This window comes from Myotis davidii, unplaced genomic scaffold, assembly GCF_000327345.1.
Source record: "Myotis davidii unplaced genomic scaffold, ASM32734v1 scaffold914, whole genome shotgun sequence".
Taxonomy (NCBI): domain Eukaryota; kingdom Metazoa; phylum Chordata; class Mammalia; order Chiroptera; family Vespertilionidae; genus Myotis; species Myotis davidii.
Window position 1 is genome coordinate 1198325 of NW_006285484.1, and position 20530 is coordinate 1218854.

The 20530-nt window shown below is 39.4% G+C and overlaps 2 protein-coding genes across 9 annotated transcripts in view; one reads left to right on the forward strand and one right to left on the reverse strand.

Moving 5' to 3' along the window:
- Window positions 1-867: 867 nt before the first annotated feature.
- On the reverse strand, window positions 868-9544 carry NDUFB3 (NADH:ubiquinone oxidoreductase subunit B3). Of its 2 annotated transcripts, none has more exons than XM_006756256.2 (3): window positions 9445-9544; window positions 5518-5665; window positions 868-1156 (listed from the first exon to the last, which is right to left on the reverse strand). In XM_006756256.2, exons 2-3 carry the CDS (start codon window positions 5661-5663, stop codon window positions 1000-1002), a joined length of 303 nt encoding a protein of 100 aa, XP_006756319.1. In that variant the 5' UTR covers window positions 5664-5665; window positions 9445-9544; the 3' UTR covers window positions 868-999. The 2 variants fall into 2 exon arrangements, with proteins under 2 accessions (XP_006756319.1, XP_006756320.1); XM_006756257.2 differs by having other exon boundaries at window positions 9396-9484.
- Window positions 9545-9655: 111 nt separating this feature from the next.
- The window catches only part of FAM126B (family with sequence similarity 126 member B), a 42607-nt gene continuing 31732 nt past the window's right edge, over window positions 9656-20530 (forward strand). For 3 of the 7 annotated variants that reach the window (XM_015559158.1, XM_006756254.2, XM_015559157.1), the window contains exons 1-3: window positions 9656-9904; window positions 16894-16993; window positions 18083-18161. In XM_015559158.1, the coding sequence (XP_015414644.1) occupies window positions 18111-18161 (51 nt within the window). In that variant the 5' untranslated portion in view covers window positions 9656-9904; window positions 16894-16993; window positions 18083-18110. The other 4 variants (XM_006756253.2, XM_015559156.1, XM_006756251.2 and 1 more) reach the window with 3 other exon arrangements.

The following is a 20530-nucleotide window of genomic DNA, read 5'->3' on the forward strand; positions in this document are numbered from 1 at the left end:
GTATAGGTCTCTCTAACCACCTGCAGGAGATAGTAAAAGCAGCAAGGCCAACCACCATTTACAAACCTGTTCATACACTATGTTCATAGCCACATTATTTATAATAGCTAAAACGTGGAAGTAACCCAAGAGTCCATCAATGAATGAATGGATAAGCAAATTATGACATATACATACAATGTAATATTACTCAGCTTTAAAAAGAAAGGAAATTTTGATGCTACAACATGGAGGAAACTTGGGGACATCAGGCTAAGTGTGATAAGCCAGTAACAAAGAGTGTATAATTAATCCCACTTCCTAGTACATGAGGTGCTTAGATAGAGAAGTCAAAATCATAGAGACAGAAAGTAGAGCGGTGGTTGCCAGATGTTGATGTAGGGGGAGTAGGGAATTATTGTATAACTAGAGACCCGATGCACGAAATCTGTGCAAGAGTAGGTCTTCCTCCCCCCAGCTGCTGGCACTGGCTTCCCTCTGGCACCTGGGACCCAAGCTTCCCTCCAGCCCTGGCTTCGTCCGGAAGGACTTCAGGTCTAATTAGCATATTACCCTTTTATTATTATACATGGGCATAGACTTTTAATTTTAAAGATGAAGAACTATGGAGATGGATGATGGTGATGGTTGCACATTATGAATGTATTTAATACCAGCAACTGTACACTAAAAAATAGTTAAGATGGGAAATTTTATCACTAATTTTTTTTAGACCCCATCCATTTAAAACATACACATTTGTTGAAATATGTGCTGGCTGGCTGCTCTGTAGAGAATGCACTGCTACGTGTACCTCAACCACCACATGTTCTAAAGCATATCTGATATGGTTTGAAACACCTTTTTTTAAAGAATGACAAACCAGACTGGAACATGTATTCTTTAATAAATCTTACTAGTATCTTTAAGGGATAAACACACAGATGAGTAGGCTATAGTGAAGAAATCTTATTTTAATAACAGAGTTAAGAATCACTAAGATACTTCCAGGTAATATCTTCAGTGATGCTTCTTATCTTTATTCTGGGACTCCAGGAAATATTCAACCCCTACAGCTACCACAAATGCAGCAAATCCCCATTTGAATCCTTTTAACATTGCACCAACAAAGGTAACATTGTCTGCAAAGCCACCCATGTATCTCCAAGCTTCATTGCTAGGGAAAAAAAAAAAGGGCAAAGGTTATAATCACATACATGCACATTCACTGAGTACAATACATTTAATTTTCATCTTTTTAACAGATGTAGATGCAACCTTATATAAGACCATCTAAATGGACAATAGGTATCTTTCTGTAACGTGGGATAATTAGGTCTATATGCCCGTGTTTCACATATAAAGTAGAAGAAAAAACGCTTGATTTCATATTCACAATCATAATACTCAGAATTTTTACAAAATCCTCAAATGCAAGACTTTCTTTGGCCCTATCCATCACAGGTCAGCCATGTGGTTTTGCCTATACTAGTCATTACAGCATCGTGGACAGAGGTAGTTAGAGTATTAATCTTTGCTCTGCCACTTACACTAGATTCACAACCTTTTAGGATGTGCAAGTTATTTAACCTGTCAGGGCCTGCTTCCTCTCCTACTCAGCGATGACTGTCTACCTTATAGTGTTGTTATAAAGAATAGACAGGGTGATGTGTGATATATTTTGGCATAGACAGTATGTAACATTTGACATTATTCTTACTACTAATAAATTTCTCTGTCACAGCAGCCTGAAGTTTAGAAGACTGATTTCCTGCTCTGGTAATCATTCTTCTGAGCCCCTAAACAGAGGTGTAAACAGAAGTCTGAGACCTCTCCTGAAAACAGTCTTCTCTCACAGGCAGCGATAAGTGAGTGGGAAAAAATCATGTTATGAAGAACAGAAACCACTTAACTAAAAATCTGACTTATTAGAAAATATAAGCTAAGCAAATACAATTTAGATAACCGAAGTCAGACAAAGACATTAGAAGAAAACTATAGAGTAATATCCCTCATGAACACAGATGCAAATATTCTTTTCTAATTTTTAATTTTTATTTATTTTAGATGCAAATATTCTTTTTTTAAAAAAATATATTTTATTGATTTTTTACAGAGAGGAAGGGAGAGGGACAGAGAGTTAGAAACATCGATGAGAGAGAAACATCAATCAGCTGCCTCCTACACCCCCCTGACTAGGGATATGCCTGCAACCAAGGTACATGCCCTTGACTGGAATTGAACCTGGGACCCTTCAGTCCGCAGGCTGACGCTCTATCCACTGAGCCAAACCAGTTAGGGCAGATGCAAATATTCTTAACAAAATTTTAGAAAATTGAATCCAGCAATATATATAAAGGATAATATACCATGATGAAATAGAATTTATCTTAGGAATTCAAGATTGGTTTAATCTTTGAAAAACCAATAAGAGTAATTCATCACATTAACAGAATAAAAGAACTATGTGAGCCCTAACCGGTTTGGCTCAGTGGATAGAGCGTCAGCCTGCAGACTCAAGGGTCCCAGGTTCGAGTCTGGTCAAGGGCATGTACCTTGGTTGCGGGCACATCCCCAGTAGGGAGTGTGCAGGAGGCAGCTGATGGATGTTTCTCTCTCATCGATGTTTCTAACTCTCTATCCCTCTCCCTTCCTCTCTGTAAAAAAAATCAATAAAATATATTAAAAAAAGAAAAAAGAACTATGTGAACATCTCAATAGATGCAGAACAGGAAAGAATGTCCATTTATACCACTTTTATTCAACATTATAGTAGCAGTGTTAGCCAGTACAATATCGCAAAGAAAATAGAAATTAAAAGTTTATAGATTGAAAAGGAAGAAATAAAACAAGTGTACACAAAGTGATCACTTATGAAGTACAGTCTAAACAATCTGTAAAAAAAATATTGGAACTAAAAAGTGAATTTAGCAAGGGAACATGATACAAAGTCAACATATAAACCCCAATTATATTTTTATACATTAGCAAAAAACTGAAAATTAAAAATACCATTTACAATACTATTAAAATATGAAAAAACTCAGGATAAATTTAATAAAATATGTAAAGACCTACATATAAAGCAATAAAATACTGCTGAGGAATTAAAGAGGATCTAAATTGTTCATGGACTAGAAGATTCTATAGTGTTAAGATATCTATTATCCTCAATTGAGCTATAGATTCAATGGAATCCCAATTAAAATCTAAGAAGGCTTTTTATAGAAACTGAAACACTCAATCTAAATTTTAAATGTAAATGCAAAGAACCTAAAATAGCTTTTTTTTTAAATGGAGATCTTATGCTACCTGATTTGAAGACAGTGAAGTATTGTCATAGAGTGGACATATTGATCAGGATAACAGAATAGAATCCAGAAATAGACCACACAGATATTGTCAATTGATTTTTTACAAAGGCATAAGGTAAATCAATATGGGAAAGACAGTCTTAGCAAATGGTGCTGGAACAACTGGATGTCTGAATGCAAAAATACTTTCATCCTCACCTCACATGATATAAAAGTAACACTATAAAAACTTCTAAGAGAAACCATAGGAGACAATTTAGGGTGCAAAAAGCACAAACCATAATAGAAAAGTGCCATATTGGGACTTCATCAAAATTTAAAACTCTTTGAAAGACATTATTAAAAAAATGAAAAAATAAGCCACACTCTTAGGAAAAAACATTTGTAGCCCAGCCAGAATAGCTCAGTGGTTGAGCATCAACCTATGAACCAGGAAGTAATGGTTTAATTCCTGGTCCGGTCCAGGCATATACCTGGGTTTCAGGCTTAATTCCCAGTAGCGGTGTGCAAGAGGCAGCCAATCAATGATTCTCTCTCATCACTGATGTTTCTCCCACCCTTTCTCTCTCTCTCTCTCTCTCTCCTCTCTCTCTCTCTCTCTCTCGATTTCATCCTCTCTGAAATCAATCAAAATACATTTAAAAAAAGAAGAAAAATATTTTAAAAAATAAAACAAAATACATTTGTAAAATATATATCTGATAAAAAACTTAAATTTAAAAAAAAAACATATAGAGAACTCTCATCTATGTATATAAAAGGCTAATACGTGAAGTTTCCCCTTGGGAGTTCAACCGGGAGACCAGGAGTTCAATTGCTCGCTATGACGTGTGCTGACCACCAGGGAGCAGCATGGAACAAAGGAAGGTCTAGCTGGCAGCCGGCAGCAGGGGAAGGAAGGCCCAGCCAGCAGCCAGAGGGCCCCGATCGGCCCTGATCACTGGCCAGGCCTAGGGACCCTACCCGTGCATGAGTTTCATGCACCGGGCCTCTAGTAATTCAGTAAAAGAAGACAAACACCCTGATAAATAAATGGGCAAAATATGTGAATAGCCACTGCACCAAAGCGGGGGAGGGGGAAAGCACTAATGAAAAATAAGGACTGGAAAAAAATGCTATGATCACATCATCATGGAACCATGGAAATGCAAATTAAAATCACAAAGAGGCACAACATTCACTAAAATGGCTAAAATTAAAAGACCAATAATACCAGGGATTGATGAGGAGGACACTGAACAACTGAAATTCTCATACATGGCTGGTGGGGATGCAAAATGGTACACCTACTTTGAATAACAGTTTGGCAGTTTTCCTATGAAAATAATCACACACTAATTCTATGATCCAGAAATCCTACTCTTAGAGAAATGAAAACATCATGTTCACTCAGACTTGTACTTGATTGGTTATAGCATCTTTACTCATAACGGAACGGTTAAAAACTGGAAACAACACAAAAGGCAATTAACTGGTGAACTGCAAACAAAATGAGGTCTGTGCACACAGTGGATAGTGCTCAGCAGTCAATAAGGCTATTGCTCAGCAGTCAATAAGGATATTGCTCAGCAGTCAATAAGGAAGGGACTAGGGATACAAGCTAATGATGCGCCTAAGTCTCCAAAGCAGCGCACCAAGTGGCCAGGAAAGCAAAAACTGGAGAGACAAAAAGCAGATCAATGGCTGCCAGGAGCCAGGGGTAGGATGACACTGAGCGTGAAAGGGGCACGGAAGAACTTTTTGGGGTGACAGAAATCGTTTATATCATGACTGTGGTGGTTACATAATTGTATACATTTATCAAAACTCATGGAATTAAACCCTTTAAAATGAGTGAATTTTATTGTATGTAAATGGTACTTCAATAAAATGGATTTTAAAACTTTAATGTAAAAAGCCATTTTCAATGATTTTTTTAAAATAAATTTTATTGATTTTTTACAGAGAGGAAGGGAGAGAGATAGAGAGTCAGAAACATCGATGAGAGAGAAACATCGATCAGCTGCCTCCTGCACATCCCCCACTGGGAATGTGCCCGCAACCCAGGCACATGCCCCTGACCGGACTCGAACCCAGGACCCTTCAGTCCGCAGGCCGATGCTCCATCCACTGAGCCAAACCGGTTTCGGCTTCAATGATTTTTTTAAAAAGGGAAATACATGAAAAAGAAACAGATAATGATTCTCTATGATAAATTCTATCTAAATTATTTAATGATTCTTACCGGCCCCACGGATCCTTGAGCCCCCGTGCAGCCAGCTTCTCCTGCACAGTTTCTAATGGTGTCCCTTCTATCTTCCATTTTCTATAATCTGGAAGTTCCATTTTACCATGACCATGTCCATGCTCATGTTCATGTCCATGGGCCATGTCTATAGGAAAAGATTAAAGTAAGAGAGAAATATGCACACTAACCAAGTTTACTATTAATGTTTTAAGGTAAAACATTTAAAATTAATGTTTTAAAGAGAGAACTAATAAAACAGCACGTTATTACATAATTAGTGTATGTTCACAGTTAGGAAACACACACATATAAAATAATTAAAAAGAAAAATAACCAATAATCCCATCACTCAGAGATGGTCATTTATTTTGTTTATTCCTTTCTCCATTAAAATAATGGCAGTGCCACGTACCCTAAGGGACATTATACGTATTAACTCTGTTACTTCCAAAGCAATTATTTGAACTTAAATTATAATTATTATCTTCATTTTATAGATGAAGACAATGAGGGTGCATGAAGGTAACTTTCTGAAGGTAACAATAATAAATGGTACAACTGGGTTTTGAACCTTGCAGTTTGGTTTCAGAGCCCTTGTTCCTAATTTCTAAGCAATACTGTTCTCTTTCTTCTAGTCCTTTCATTGTGCATAAATATGCATAATGAAGATGTTTTACATACTGATTTATTACTTTCTTTAGATGATCCTATTAAAATGCAGCATTATTGTGTCTAAACATATACATGATCGCATGAACTTTTTCTGTAAAGAGCCAGATAGTAAATATTTTAGACTATGTGGGTACTTATAAAGCAAGAGAAAACAACTTTCCACAAATATTTTGTTGATAACATTCAAAACATAATAATAACAGAGCATAATTTTTTATAATACAGATCTACTGATGAGGAAAATAGAATTTTGGGGGGATAACATTCTGCTTCACTAGGGCTTAAAGTTTAGTGTTCCTTAATATCAAACTGACTGTACATGATTGTCTGTAAAAAACATTAACTGATGGCCTGTACACAAAACAGACAATGGGTTGAATTTTTTAAAATAACATGTTCCTTTAAATTGATTTTTTAAAAAGAGAGAAAGGGAGAAAGAAAGGGGGTGAAAGGGGGAGGGTGTGAGACAGAGAGACACGTATGCACCCCACAGGGGATGGAACCCGAAATCTGAGCATGTGACCTTATCTATTTATCTATCCATCATCTATTTGGCTCAGTGGTTGAGTGTCAACCTATGAACCAGGAAGTCATGGTTCAATTCACAGTCAGGGCACATGCCTAGGTTGTGGGCTCAGTCCCCAGTAGGGGGTGTGCAGGAGGCAGCAGACCAATGATTCTCTCTCATCATTGATGTTTCTATCTCTCCCCCTTTCCCTTCCTCCCTGAAATTAATAAAAAATATTTTTTTAAAAAGGACCCCTTTTTAATTGATACGTTTGTTTCCTTAAATAAAATATGCCCTCAATAGTAACATAAAGACTTCAGTTTTACTAGTATTATTTTTATACATAACATAAAAATAAACTTCAGCTCACTGAGATGTGCCTTCCACTTTCACACCCAGGGGGCAAGAATGTGACTTAGCACAGCCACTCTGAAAAACTGTTTGGCATGACCTAGAAAAGCTGAACATCTGAATACCTTATGGCCTAGTAATTCTACTCCTAAGTTTATATACTCTAGATCTGCATTGCCCAATATGGTAGCCACTAGCACTGGAATGAGGTTAGTCAGTGCAACTGGGGAACTAGACTTTCTATTTAATTTTAATTAATTTAAATTTCAAAATTGATTCTCAAGTTAATTATTGGAAAATTTGGAGTGCATTTCAAACAATTTGGGTATACAGATTTACTTTATCAACAGTAAATTTGATAAAATATAAACATAGATCAAGTGTTTATGAAAACAGCGTACTACAGGTGTAAAATACATAAATCTTGAAGACAGTATGAAGAAAACAAAATATTTCATTAATAATTTTTAACACTGATTATATTAAATTAATTTTGTTTCTTTTTAATATGATTACTAAGACATTTTAAATTACATATATGGCTTGCATTATATTTTCATTGGACAACACACTGCTCTAGAGAAACTCTTGCATGTATATAACAATAGATATATTTTATAAGAACCTTTTTAACCACATCATTGATGCTAGCCCCAAATTATAAACAACCCAAATATCCAACAATGGATGAATTATGAAATAGAAACCTATGGAATATTACACAACAAAAAACAACATACAACAGTGTGAATGAATCTTACAAATACAATGAGAACGGGGTGAATCATAATACATATACTTTGATCCCATTAATATAAATTGAAGAACCCAACAATTCATTTTTTAGGAATGCATTATAGATGGAAAATGAAATGAATGCTTGAAACAAGTGAATGCTTATCACAAGTCAGGACAGTAGTCACCCCTTGGTGGAGGACATAAAATCAGAGCTTCAAAGGCATGTTTTTCAACCTATTCTTAATTCTTGTACGCCAAAGGAGCTTTTTTCAACAGTTGTTTTCCTTATCACATTCTCGCTCCCTTCCCCCAATGAAATTTCAATACTACAGATATATTATATACATGTATATGCACTATGGCTCTTGGGAGGGCCACACACCACAGTAGTATCTATGATTTTTTCACACACTGTTCCATCCTCTCAGAACCAATTTTCATCTGCCTGAAGGCCTATCACTTGTGCTGAGAATGAATGTTCTAAGGTATTGGCCATGCTTTACTTCCTAACCTGAAGGGTGGGTACACAAGTCTTTAAAAAGTACTCATGTTTTATACACCCTTCTGTTACGTATACTTCACAGTAAAAGGGAAAATTATATAAAGTGACAAATTATGCCAAGGACTCAACAACAGGCCGTTGTTTTCAGCTCAGAGCTGTTCCAACAAGAATAGCAAGGAAGTTAGTTCCACAAAGAAAACTCATGTAATCATGAAAATTTAAAAAGCTATCTACCTATGTTTGGAGCGAACCTATAATATCAACCTCCACAAAAAAGGGCCTGGAATCCCTAAGAAGGAAATAAGAGGATAATACCATTTACAACACATGCAATTTTACGGTTTACCAAAGACATTCAAGCATACACCCCAATTCCCTCTCATTTTTAAAATTGTGGATACTCTTAAGAACATTAGAAAATAAAAGACGAATGAATTCTAGTGTCCCTTCCAGTCCCTGCACCGATGTACATGCAATTTTAAAATAGTAAACATTTTAGAGTAAATTGCTCTAAAAATGGATGTGACTTTGTACCCTGCTTTTTTCACTTTAACATCGTGTCTAAAACATTCATAGCAGGAAAAAAAAATCTCACTTAAAACTATACATATTTGTGAGGCAGGCATTAAAATTATTCCTCTATAATTTTTCTTAAAAAACATATTTTTATTGATTTCAGAGAGGAATGGAGGAGAGGGAGATAGAAACATCACTGGGGATTGTGCCCTTGACCGGAATCGAACCTGGGACCCTCCAGGCCGCAGGCTGACGCCCTGCCCACTGAGCTAAACTGGCTAGGGCCCTCCTTCACAAATTTTTGATTTGGGGGCTGTTCTGCCTTTATTCAACTCAAAGGTAAGCAAACAAAACAAAACAAAAACAAAAAAACACGGGACGGGGTGCTGCTGGTGGCAGAGTAGGAAAAAAGCATCTGGACTGAATAACCCGTCATTCCCACTGTATCCTTGTACAACCACCCCCACCACCCCAGGACTTCACAGTTCTCCCCCGCTAGTTCTTCGATCTCCTTCCGTCTGGAGCCACACACCCGCATCATCCTGCTTTATTTTGTCTCTCCCTTTCTAAATTCCCCAGAATAGGTATCTCATTCCCAGTTCCAGTTAAGAGATCTCCCATCAACTCTCTAATTTACCTGACAGCAATCTGACCTCTCAGGACACTCAATAGTCAACCCTCCAGCCAGAGCCGACCGGAAGCGGAAGTTGTCACCTGGAGTTCCTCCCGGCAGGAAAGCCGAGAAGCCATGTAACGTTCCGGGACGGGGTCACAGATTTACGGACCAGGTGGAGATGACGCGAAGGAGGCTGACAGTCGACATTTTTTCCCCGCACATCTGTGCACCCGTCATCTAGCGACTATCGGTGCGATTGTGGAGGACAGAAGGGCGGGACAGAGGCGACGTTTTCCTTGTTCGCAGACCGGAATCCCTTAGACGCTGCACCGAGGGGCGGGCCGCGGACCTCCGGCAGCCAATAAGTGAGGCTGTTGTTCAACGTGGACTCGGCCAGTGGGAGGGCTGCTTGTTGCACTGCAGTTGGCAGGCGGCTGCGGGAGGCGGTGGCGGTAAGAAGCCGGAGGCAGCGGGGTGACAGGTAAGCGAGCGGCCGCGCTGTCTTTGGGGGGCGCGAGGGATCCCGAGAAGGGGTGTTCACCTCCGGCTGCAGGAGCCCTGCGGGGAGCTGACGGGGACGGTCTGGGAAGGTGGCAGCCGCGCTGTCGGTGGTTCCGGGACGTTTCGTAGCCCAGGTAGCCGCTGGGAGGTCGCGAGGAGCGGGCAGCTGAGGCGGGTGGAGGCTGAGCCCGGTGCGGCGACGTGGGGCCTAGGGCGCGGGGGCTGAGATGGCACCTGCAGAGAGGACGGGCGGGAGCCGGGCCAAGGGCCGGAGGGGGTCCTGGCACGAAGCGCGGACAGAGAAAAGGACGCGGCATTGCAGGCGCCTGAGAGGAACCCGAGGGTTTGCGCTTCTTCAGGGCTGTTCGTCGGGGTGGGAGCGGGGAGCGGAGAAGACCGATATTTCCTGGCGGGCAGATCCTTGAAACTCTTTCTCACGGTCCATTATGTAACCCGTGGCTGTCATTTACCCCCACAACCAGGCTGTCTCTCCTGGAAGAGGAGGTCTGGCAGCCCATTGATGTGTCGGAATAGTTGTGTGTGTTTTTTCCGTTGGTTTGAGTGCTCGTCGCCCCTGCAGGCGGTGGAAGCATGAAGGCTAGTCACGAAGACCTTCTCCCAAATACGGATTTGGGTTGTCGTTAGCTTGCAGTTTAGGAATTTACTTGTTTTGAGGGTCGAGGCTGATTACACATACTTCTTTATTTCTAATCTTCAGGAAAGTGGAGAGCCTCAAAAATCTATAGTGGGAGGTAAGTGCAAATTGGAAAATGACTAGACATCCCATTGTTGGGTATATATAGACATATATATATCTCCCTAGATATTGTGGATGTTAAAGACTGAAAATAACGTGGTGGTCTGAATGGGGAGAGGGAATGCAAAAGTCATCTTTTAAGTAATTTGCTCTGTAGGTCTGAGAGCCTGGTTATGGATTATTTCTTAGGTTTAAAAAGTGTGCTTTTTGAACCTCTCTGACCGAGGGAAAATGTATTTGCAGACATAAGTAACTGAATTGCCATGTTTGCACAATGAAATGTACAATTAACATAGGGATTTTATTAAGTATATGTTATGGAAGGACAGACTACATTAAAAACTTGGTTTTGCCCTCCATTGTGCCTCCATGGTTGAGCCTCGACCTATGAACCTGGAGGTCAGAGGTCACTGTTTTGATTCCTGGTCAGAGCACTTGTCTGGATTTCGGCTCCATACCCAGTAGGGGGTGTGCAGGAGGCAGCCGATCAGTGAGTGATTCTCTCTCATCATTGATGCTTCTATCTCTCCCTCTCCTTTCCTCTCTGAAATCAATTTAAAAAATATATATACAATATTTATTTTCTAAAAACTTGGTTTTGTAGCTCACTGGAAAACAGTTTTAAAAGAAGCATTATAAATAACCAAAATGTAAGCTGATTGCAATGTTGCCTTTACCTTAGAAGATAAGAACTAATATAGTATTAGCAAGTGTACTATAACTTCCCTTTTTCTATTACTAATTTAAATTAATATGTCCCAGAGCCTAACCCAAAAACTCATCACTTGGTAAGGAGAGGTGGTTCATTAGATTTTGTTAGTTCTGAAGTGGAGTACTAAGGTATTTATCAATGCTCCAGATAAAAATGTTGACACTTGCTGTTTCATTGTATTTTTACTTTTTGCATGAATAATACTATCTCAGTCACAAAGAATATTTCTACTTCTAGTCGCAGTTCTGTAGTGTGAGTACCTGTGAACAAATCTGCTTTTATTTAGGTGTGTGTGTGTGTGTGTGTGTGTGTGTGTGTGTGTTTCTTATTATGTAATGAACCTACTAGAGCTGTCAGTGGCTGATTTTTAATGGCCAGTAGGTGTCATTGTAGAATACAATAAAGTTGAATATCATTAGAAGTCTACTTTTCTAACACATTTCTGTATTGGAGCTGTTTATAAGGAATTTGAAACAATGGCTGTAAAGAAGTACAGTCATTTCCTCTAAATTGCACCTTTAAAGCTTGTTTTTAAATCCAACTCTCAAGCCATCTTCACATGCAATAGATTTAGTTTGTTTTTAATACACAGTTTTACCTTATAGTAGTTTATTGAGTTCTAGAATGATTAAAATTTTCAGCTTGACTGAGCTTTATAATAGAAAAACCCATGCTACATAAAAAACCAAAATACAGCTCTAGCCGGTTTGGCTGACTGGATAGAGCATCAGCCTGTGGACTGAAGGGTCCCGGGTTTGATTCCCCGTCAGGGCACGTGCCCAGGTTGCGGTCTCAATCCCCAGTGGGGAGCGTGCAGAAGGCAGCTGATCAATGATTCTCTCATTCATCATTGATGTTTCACTCTCTCCCTCTTCCTTAATCTTTGAAATAAAACAACAACAACAAAACCCACACAAAAACTACACTTGATAAAATATGGGCAGAAAGTCTCCAAACAAGTTATTAGTTGCACAAAATAGTATTTTGTTGTTATTCTTTTAATGCAAGAACAGAGGAATTTTTTGTTTCGGTGTCTGTGACTTCTTAGTTTCTTTTGATGTCCAAAATAGCTTCTTTTTACATTTTTGTCTGGTAAGTAGACTATATTCTTTTCTCAGGATGATGAGTTGAACATTTGTCATTGTCTAAAATGTGATGCAGTGGATTTTGGAAGCAGCTGGCACAGAAAGCTCTGAAGGTTGCTTACAGCTGGTGTGAGTGCAGCCTCTTACCTGCAGAGCCTTCCACTGAGTTCTTGTCACTTTGTAGCTCACCTCCTTTTGCCTGCTATTGATACAGTGTTAAAAATAGAATTAGACCTAATTCAGAAAATCTCCATGAAAGTGGAGAGTTTTATACACACACACACACACACACACACACACACACACGATAATCTAGGAGGTTGTTGTTTTTTAAAGGCACATACATATTTATTATATCATCTCCACTTTCCTTCAGAATCTTTTTGGTAGGGGGAATGTGAAGGAAGGTAGATATACATATTTTGAAGAAAAAAATTCCCCAGATATGGTTCACTGCTGACTTCCACTTACAAATCATTGATCTAATTCAAGGCTCTCTTACTTGTGATATGAACCAGTAATCATAGTTTTTGCTTGAGAGAAAGGGTTGTCAAATCTACCAATATTTTTATAGCTCAATACATTTTCACCATTTAATGTCATAGCTGGGATAGACTTTCTAGCCAGGAGCTAAAGTTGCCAGAAATAAAAATTGTGCTGAATGTTTTGGTTTGGATTAGTTTTTACTTGGAACTTAGCTGCTTTCCATAAACCAAGGTAATTGCTTTCATGATTCAGGCCTGTGTTAATTTGTACAGATATTTACTTATATCTTGTTCTCTCAATGTATCTGGAAGCTATCTAATTCTAGAATCAAACTACAGTTGGAGAATAAGAATTGGAAGTTTTCTTGATTAAAGGTCTTTTTGCAATATTGCTATGATACATTTAGCTTTTGCGTAAACACTCACTCTATAATATATAGTAAAACTTGGAATTGTGAATGTGTTGATTTTGACACAGATCCTGTTTAGAAATTCCTGGTGCATCTTAATGAATTCTAGACTTTCTGTTTGGGTATCTATTTGTCATGGAGACAGGTACTAGAAAAAGTAAATGAGTCAGCTTTAATTTTGGAGAAAGGAGTAAAAACTCAGTTATATAATATATTAAGATGAGTGATTGATTAGTTATAGAATTACTGGAGGCCTGGTGCATGAAATTTGTGTACAGGTGTGGTCCCTAGGCCTGGCCGACGATTGAAGTGTGTGCGTCTGGTGTGGAAGGGCAGGTCCCAGCTGACCTCTGGGCCCTGGGCAGCATCTGGGCCCCTGGGCCCCAGCACACCCCACTCTGCCTGAGTCATCAGGCCCCCGCCCAACTGCCTCAGCGCCTGGGAGCCGGACAGTGGTCCTGCCCCCCACTGCTGCTGCTGGTCACAGTCTGCAGGATGATCGGTGGGGCATCGGGCCCTGCTTGCACCCACCTTGGCTGGTGCCGCCCGTTCACCTGCTCCACCATCTCTCACCATGGTCCTGCTCGTCAGGGCCCATCGGGTCTGGCAGTGTTTCCACTGCTGCCTGCTGCCAGTGTCATGTCGCCAACGCCCACCATGTTCCACGCCACCCCCTGGTGGTCAGCGTACCTCATAGCATGTAGTCAAACTTCCAGTTGAGGGCACAATTTGCATATTAGGCTTTTATTATATAGGATTATATAGGATAGTTCTTTCTAGGTTTGAAATATAACTGCCAGAAAAGTAGCCATAAAATATGATAAATGGCACCAATTTATTGAATGACAAAGCATCGGTTACAAAAGAATTATTTTGGTCTATTTGTAAAACACTGAACTCCATGAAAATGTTAGAATCAAATTTACCACTGAACCCACTCATGCTTCCTGAGCCCCCTTTCTGTTGTCCCCCATTCTGGATTCTCCTCTGGAAAAGGCACTTCCTTTTGCCTTCAGTCCACTCTGCACCACCAATCACTGCATGGGTTCATCCACCTGGCTGAGTTCTCTTTTAATAAGATTTCCTTGTTAAGACATTTTAAAGAAAAAGTTAAAGAAAAGCACATCTAATCTGATGAACAATAGATTAAAAAAATAATTGAGGTTTGTTTTTTTTTTTAAAAAAAATGTTTTTATTGCATTTTAGAGAGAGAGGAAAGGAGAGGGATAGAGAGATAGAAACATAGATGAGAGAAAAACATCATCGATTGGCTGCCTCCTGCACTTCCCCTACTGGGGATTGAGCCTGAAACTCAGGCATGTGCCCTGACCGGGAATTGAATCATGTCCTCTTGGTTCATGGGATGATGCTCACCCACTGAGTTACACCAGCGGGGCTACTTTAATTTTTATTGAAGTTATTCGGGTGCAGATTTTCTATTTTTTCCTGTTTTAATCTTGGTAAGTTTTGTATTTCTGGGAATTTGATTATCCAATTTGTTGGTGTACAGTTGTTCACAATATTCTCTTTATAACCCTTTCTATTTATGTAGAATCAGTAGTAATGTCCCCTCTTTCATTTCTGATTTTAGGAATTTGTGTTTTCTCTTAAAGAACTCATTTTGGGTTTTTAAATTTTGTCTATTGTTTTCTATTCTCTATTTCATTTATCTCTGCTCTAACCCTTATTATTTTCATCCTTCTGCTAGCCTTGGATTTAGTTTATTCTTTTTCTAGTTCGTTAGGTTGTAAAGTTAGGTTGTTGATTTGAGAGCTTTCTTGTTTTTTAATGTAAGCATTTATAGCCATACATTTCCCCCTTAACACCACTTTCACAGCATCCCAGAGGTTTTGAAATACTGTGTTTTTATTATTGTTTGGCTCTAAGTATTTTCTAATTTCCCTTGTGTGTGGTTTAATTTCCACAACCTTGCAAATTTTCCCAGTTTTCCTTCTTTTGATTTCTGTCTTCATCCCATTGTTGTCATGGAAGATACTCTGTATAAAAACTATCTTCTTAAATCTGTTGAGTCTTGATTTGTAGCCTACATATTGTCTATCTTGGAAAAAAGCCCATGTGCACTTCAGAGGAATGTGTATGCTGTTTTTGTCTTTTTTTCTCTTAATTTTTGGTTATATTTTTGTCACTATGGATATTTAGTCTTTTTTTTATTGTGTGCCAGACTTTTTGTATGAAAGATTCAGAGACAGCGTTGCCTTCCAGATAGAGTTCCCATTTCTTCCTGTGGCTCAAATCGGTGAAGGGGCTAATTACCTTCAATTAATCAGGGATTGAGCTGTTTTAAAGCTGTGTTAAAATTTAATAATACTCAGTTTTCCCATCATTTCTCATGTTGGATTTTCTTGCTTTGTTTTTTGTTGTTTTTTTTTTTAATTGAGAGCCTAGTTAGTATCTGTATCCTTAGAGACCCATCTCTATAGAGGTTCAAATCTGCTGCACTGCTTCAAACTGCCAGTTGCCTTGTGGTTCATAATTCCCAAGACACTAAAAGATCTAGTCTCCTTGACATGAAGTGCCCCTTCCCAAGGGGGCACTAGTTACGAGTTTCTTGTATATCTTTTTGGAGATACTCTTGGTCCTTTTCAAGACTTTCCCTCGCTGCTGAACATATCATGAAGTAAAAATCTCATATAAGAGATAAAGTCAGCTGTTGTGGTTGGAGTAGAGAGGTCTTGACACGTATGTAGTTTGAAAAACATTGAATTATAATGATAATGTAATTAAATTTCAAGAGATATTTATTGATGTACTTTTTGTATTTAAAATAACATTTTGTTAACATTATAAAACGTTAATTTTCTTTTGGTGTTTTAGATTTTAAATGGTAATACAATTTTGAATCAAAGAGATAGAACATAATGTGATAAGCAACTATATGAAAAGAATTATCAATTTGTGAGAAAAGTATAACTTTAGCAATTTGAAAATGATTTTTTCCAATCAAAAACCTTTCATGTATTTTTTGTGACAAAAATTTAAGTAATAGCATTTTCTGTGTTCTTTTTTAAAATGATAAAATTTTCAGTTCTGTGAAACTCATCCAAAAATGATTTTATAGTCATTGATACTTATTATTTAAGCTTGGTTTTATACTGCATAATAAAGTTTAATGATTGTTTGCATGTGTGTGTGTGTATGTGTGTGTGATATCACTGTACTATTGGATTAATAGAATTATTGTATGGAAATCTTAATTTTATAGATTATTCAAGTGAGGCTCCAGCTACAGAAAATTTAAATAACCTACTCAAGGTTTTGCCGATAATGAATGAATATTTGAAACTAAAACTCAGACTTTCTTTCTAGTTTTTTTAAAAATTAGGTTTGGTAATGGTACACAAATAACTGTTAGTTACTATAGAAATTTTTGAGTCTCTATTTCTTAAATTAGGTAAACTATATTATAACTGTCTTACCAAAATTGTTCTTACTTCTTTGTATTACATTCTTGAGAATATGTCTCAATATTTTACAGTCTTCTATTTTCATTTTTTTATAGAGTTGGAAAATATTTAAGTCTCAACAAATGAATTCCACACTTGAACTCTGCCGCATTCCTGTGCCACCTCCTCCTTTAGAAAACTGATCTTAGAACAGAGGTAAAAATTAGAGAAGTTAACTTTTTAAAGGATAAAGTGAATTTCCCATACAGTTAGGCATATTAGACTTTTTGGTAATCCTTGGTGGATAGCTTCTATTTATTAGGCAGTTTTACCTAGGAGACTTGAAAGAATCACATCTTAATGTCTTTGAAATTTACTTTTAGAAGTGTTTTCTATTTAATAGTTCTGTCTTTTAACTTTTTTGTTGTCTAACCTTTACAGTTACTGACATCAAATTTACTTAGTATAACTGTATTATTTAACTACATCTAGATCAGTGCTGTCCAATAGAATTTCTATGATGATGTCTGTATTCTATATCTGTGCTGTCCAGCATGGAAGACACAAGCCACATTTAGCTTCTAAGTACTAAATAGTGCAACTAAGGAATTGAATCTTTAAATTTTATTTTATTTTAATAGCCACTTGTAGCTAGTGGCTACTGCATTGGATAGTATAGCTCTAGGTTTTTCCTTAGGGAACTTGGTATTTACAATAACAGCACATTTTACATGCTTAAGTTTCAGACTTAATCTAAATAGCTTGAAAATTTGCTGTAGCAAAACTCATTTTTGACTATCTCATATGTTGTCCCATTACTTGTGTAGCTTTGTTTATCTAATAATTTTGGTCCATCAGAATCCCTTAAGAGCAGTTATCATAGTTAGTCTTGCTTACTGATGTGTTAACTGATTTAATATTTAAAAAAAGACAGCGTGGCTGGTGTAGCTCAATGGTTGAGCATTGACTTATGAACCAGGCAGTCACATTCAATTCCTGGGTTTCAGGCTCTATCTCCATTAAGGGGTGTGCAGGAGGCACCCAATCAATAATTCTCTATCTCATTGATGTTTCTATCTCTCTCTTCCTTTCCCTTCCTCTCTGAAAGCAATAAAAATATATTAAAATAAATAAAACTTCTTTCTTTAAAAAATTTTAGTTTGAGCTCTGTTCTAAAACTAAGCCTTCTTATCTAAAATATATACTAGATGAATGTCTCCTTTAGTGAAAAGCACTCATTACTTACTTTTGGTAGTTTCTGTAAGTAGTAATGCTATCCTCAACTCAGTGCTTTTTTTCTTTCAGAGATAAGAGTAACAGAAGGTAGAGGAAGATGCTGGGATCTGAACGTGGTGTTGTGGAAGAATGGTTATCAGAATTCAAGGTAAATTGGATTAGGGATAAGAATATGTCATAATGATTCTATATGTCAGTAATTCAAGCAGTAAAAATCTGTTCTTTGGAGAAACAAATATTATGATATGAAGTGGTGCAAAATATGAAATAATGTTTCTGTAATTGCAACTCTCTAAAAAGGCATTGATGTGAATAATGGCTAGAAGATAATATGTAAAAATGAAAATAGTTTGTTAGAATTGATGAGGGGATATATAAATTTTAAAATATTCCACTCAAAGAGGGGAAACCTTTTTAATAAGGCATAGAAATAGGATTTTTGCCTTATGTTTTGGTAATCCTTGGTGGATAGCTTCTATTTATTAGGCAGTTTTACCAATTTTCCTGTAATTTAAAATCATTCATTGATTTGAGTGAAAAAATAATTACTAACATTATGGAAATAAGTGTTTTATAAACATAAAATGCAAGAATTAAAATCTATCTAAACTGCTTGGCCGGTGTGGCTCAGGAACCAAGAGATCACTGGTTCGATTCCCGATCAGGACACATGCCTAGGTTGCAAGCTTGATCTCCAGTAAGGGCTGTGCAGGAGGATGGCAATAGATGTTTCTATTTCTCTACTTCACTCCCTTCCTTTCTCTCTAAACAATAAAAACATATTAAAATATATCCTTAACTACTTTTTTAGACTAGATTAGTTTAAGATGACCCATTTCAGCAAATCTTGGTTGTAATATGTGATTTCTAATCACTTTTATGGTTGAACTTGTGGCCTGGTACATGAAATTCATGCACATTAAAAGGGGATTAATTAAGCAGTGGTTCTCAACCTTCCTAATGCTACGACCCTTTAATACAGTTCCTCATGTTGTGGTGACCCCCAACCATAAAATTATTTTCGTTGCTACTTCATAACTAATTTTGCTACTATTATGAATTGTAATGTAAATATCTGATATGCAGGCTGTATTTTCATTGTTCGCGACCCACAGGTTGAGAACCACTGAATTAGAGGAAATATTTTAATATTGCTATTTGTCCTTTCTCTATAATAGAAGTGTCAGAGATGAAAGAAAATTAGTAAAATGTATATGAAAATCTTCCTCCAGTCAGAGCCTGGGGCATGCCACAGAAACCAGAGTCAAATCTCTGCCCACCCATGTGCGCCTCGAAATCATGCAAGACCCAGACCCAGCTGGCCCCACCCCCATTGGGCTAGATCCAGATCTGGCCGGTCCCACCCTTGTCAGGCCCCACTGGGCGGGGTCGCAGCCTCAGGTCCCCTGGCCCGTTGCCAGGTGGGGGGCATGGCCTGAGGTCCCCTGGCCCAGCACCAGGGCGGGGGGCGCACCTTGAGGTCCCCCCATCAATCCCCGCCAGGTGGGGTCATGGTCTGAGGTCCCCTGTGAAGCTCTGCCAGGCGGAGGACATGGCGTCAGTTCCCCCGGCCCCAGGGTGGGGTTGTGGCCTGAGGTCCCCTGGCCCAGTGCCGGGGGCATGGCCTGAGGTCCCCTGTCAAGTTCTGCCAGGCGGGGGCGGGCGCAGCCTCAGGTCCCCTGGCCTGTTGCCAGGTGGGGGGCATGGCCTGAGGTCCCCTGGCCCAGCACCAGGGCGGGGGGCGCACCTTGAGGTCCCCCCATCAATCCCCGCCAGGTGGGGTCATGGTCTGAGGTCCCCTGTGAAGCTCTGCCAGGCGGAGGACATGGCGTCAGTTCCCCCGGCCCCAGGGTGGGGTTGTGGCCTGAGGTCCCCTGGCCCAGTGCCGGGGGCATGGCCTGAGGTCCCCTGTCAAGCCCTACTGGGCAAGGGGCGCACCTTGAGGTCCCCTGTCAAGTTCTGCCAGGCGGGGGTCGCAGCCTCAGGTCTCCTGGCCTGTTGCCGGGGCGAGGGGCCATGTCCTGAGGTCCCCTGTCGAGCCCCGCCAGGTGGGAGGAGCGGCCTGAGGTTCCCCGGCATGGCACCAGGGTGGGGGCACAGCCTGAGGTCCCCCGTCAAGCCACGCCGGGTGGAAGGAGTGGCCTTAGGTCCCCTGACCTGGCGCCAGGGCAGGGGGCACAGCCTGAGTTCCCCGTCAAGCCTTGCCAGGTGAGGGGCGTGGCCTGAGGTCCCCCAACCTGGCAGCAGGGCATGGGGGAATGGCCTGAGGTTCCCTGTCAAGCCCAACAGGGGAGGGGGACTGGGTGGGGTGCAGCCTCAGGTCCCTGCTGATGGCTCACTAAGGCTCGTTACAGAAACTCAGCCTCCACTGTGGGCGCAGCCATCTTGTGTTATGGAAACAACACACCACCACCACCACCACCCCCACCCCCGCTGTGGGCGCCACCATCTTGTGGCAGAGTGATGGTCAATTTGCATGTTCCTTCTTCATTATATAGGACTAGAGGCCTGGTGCAC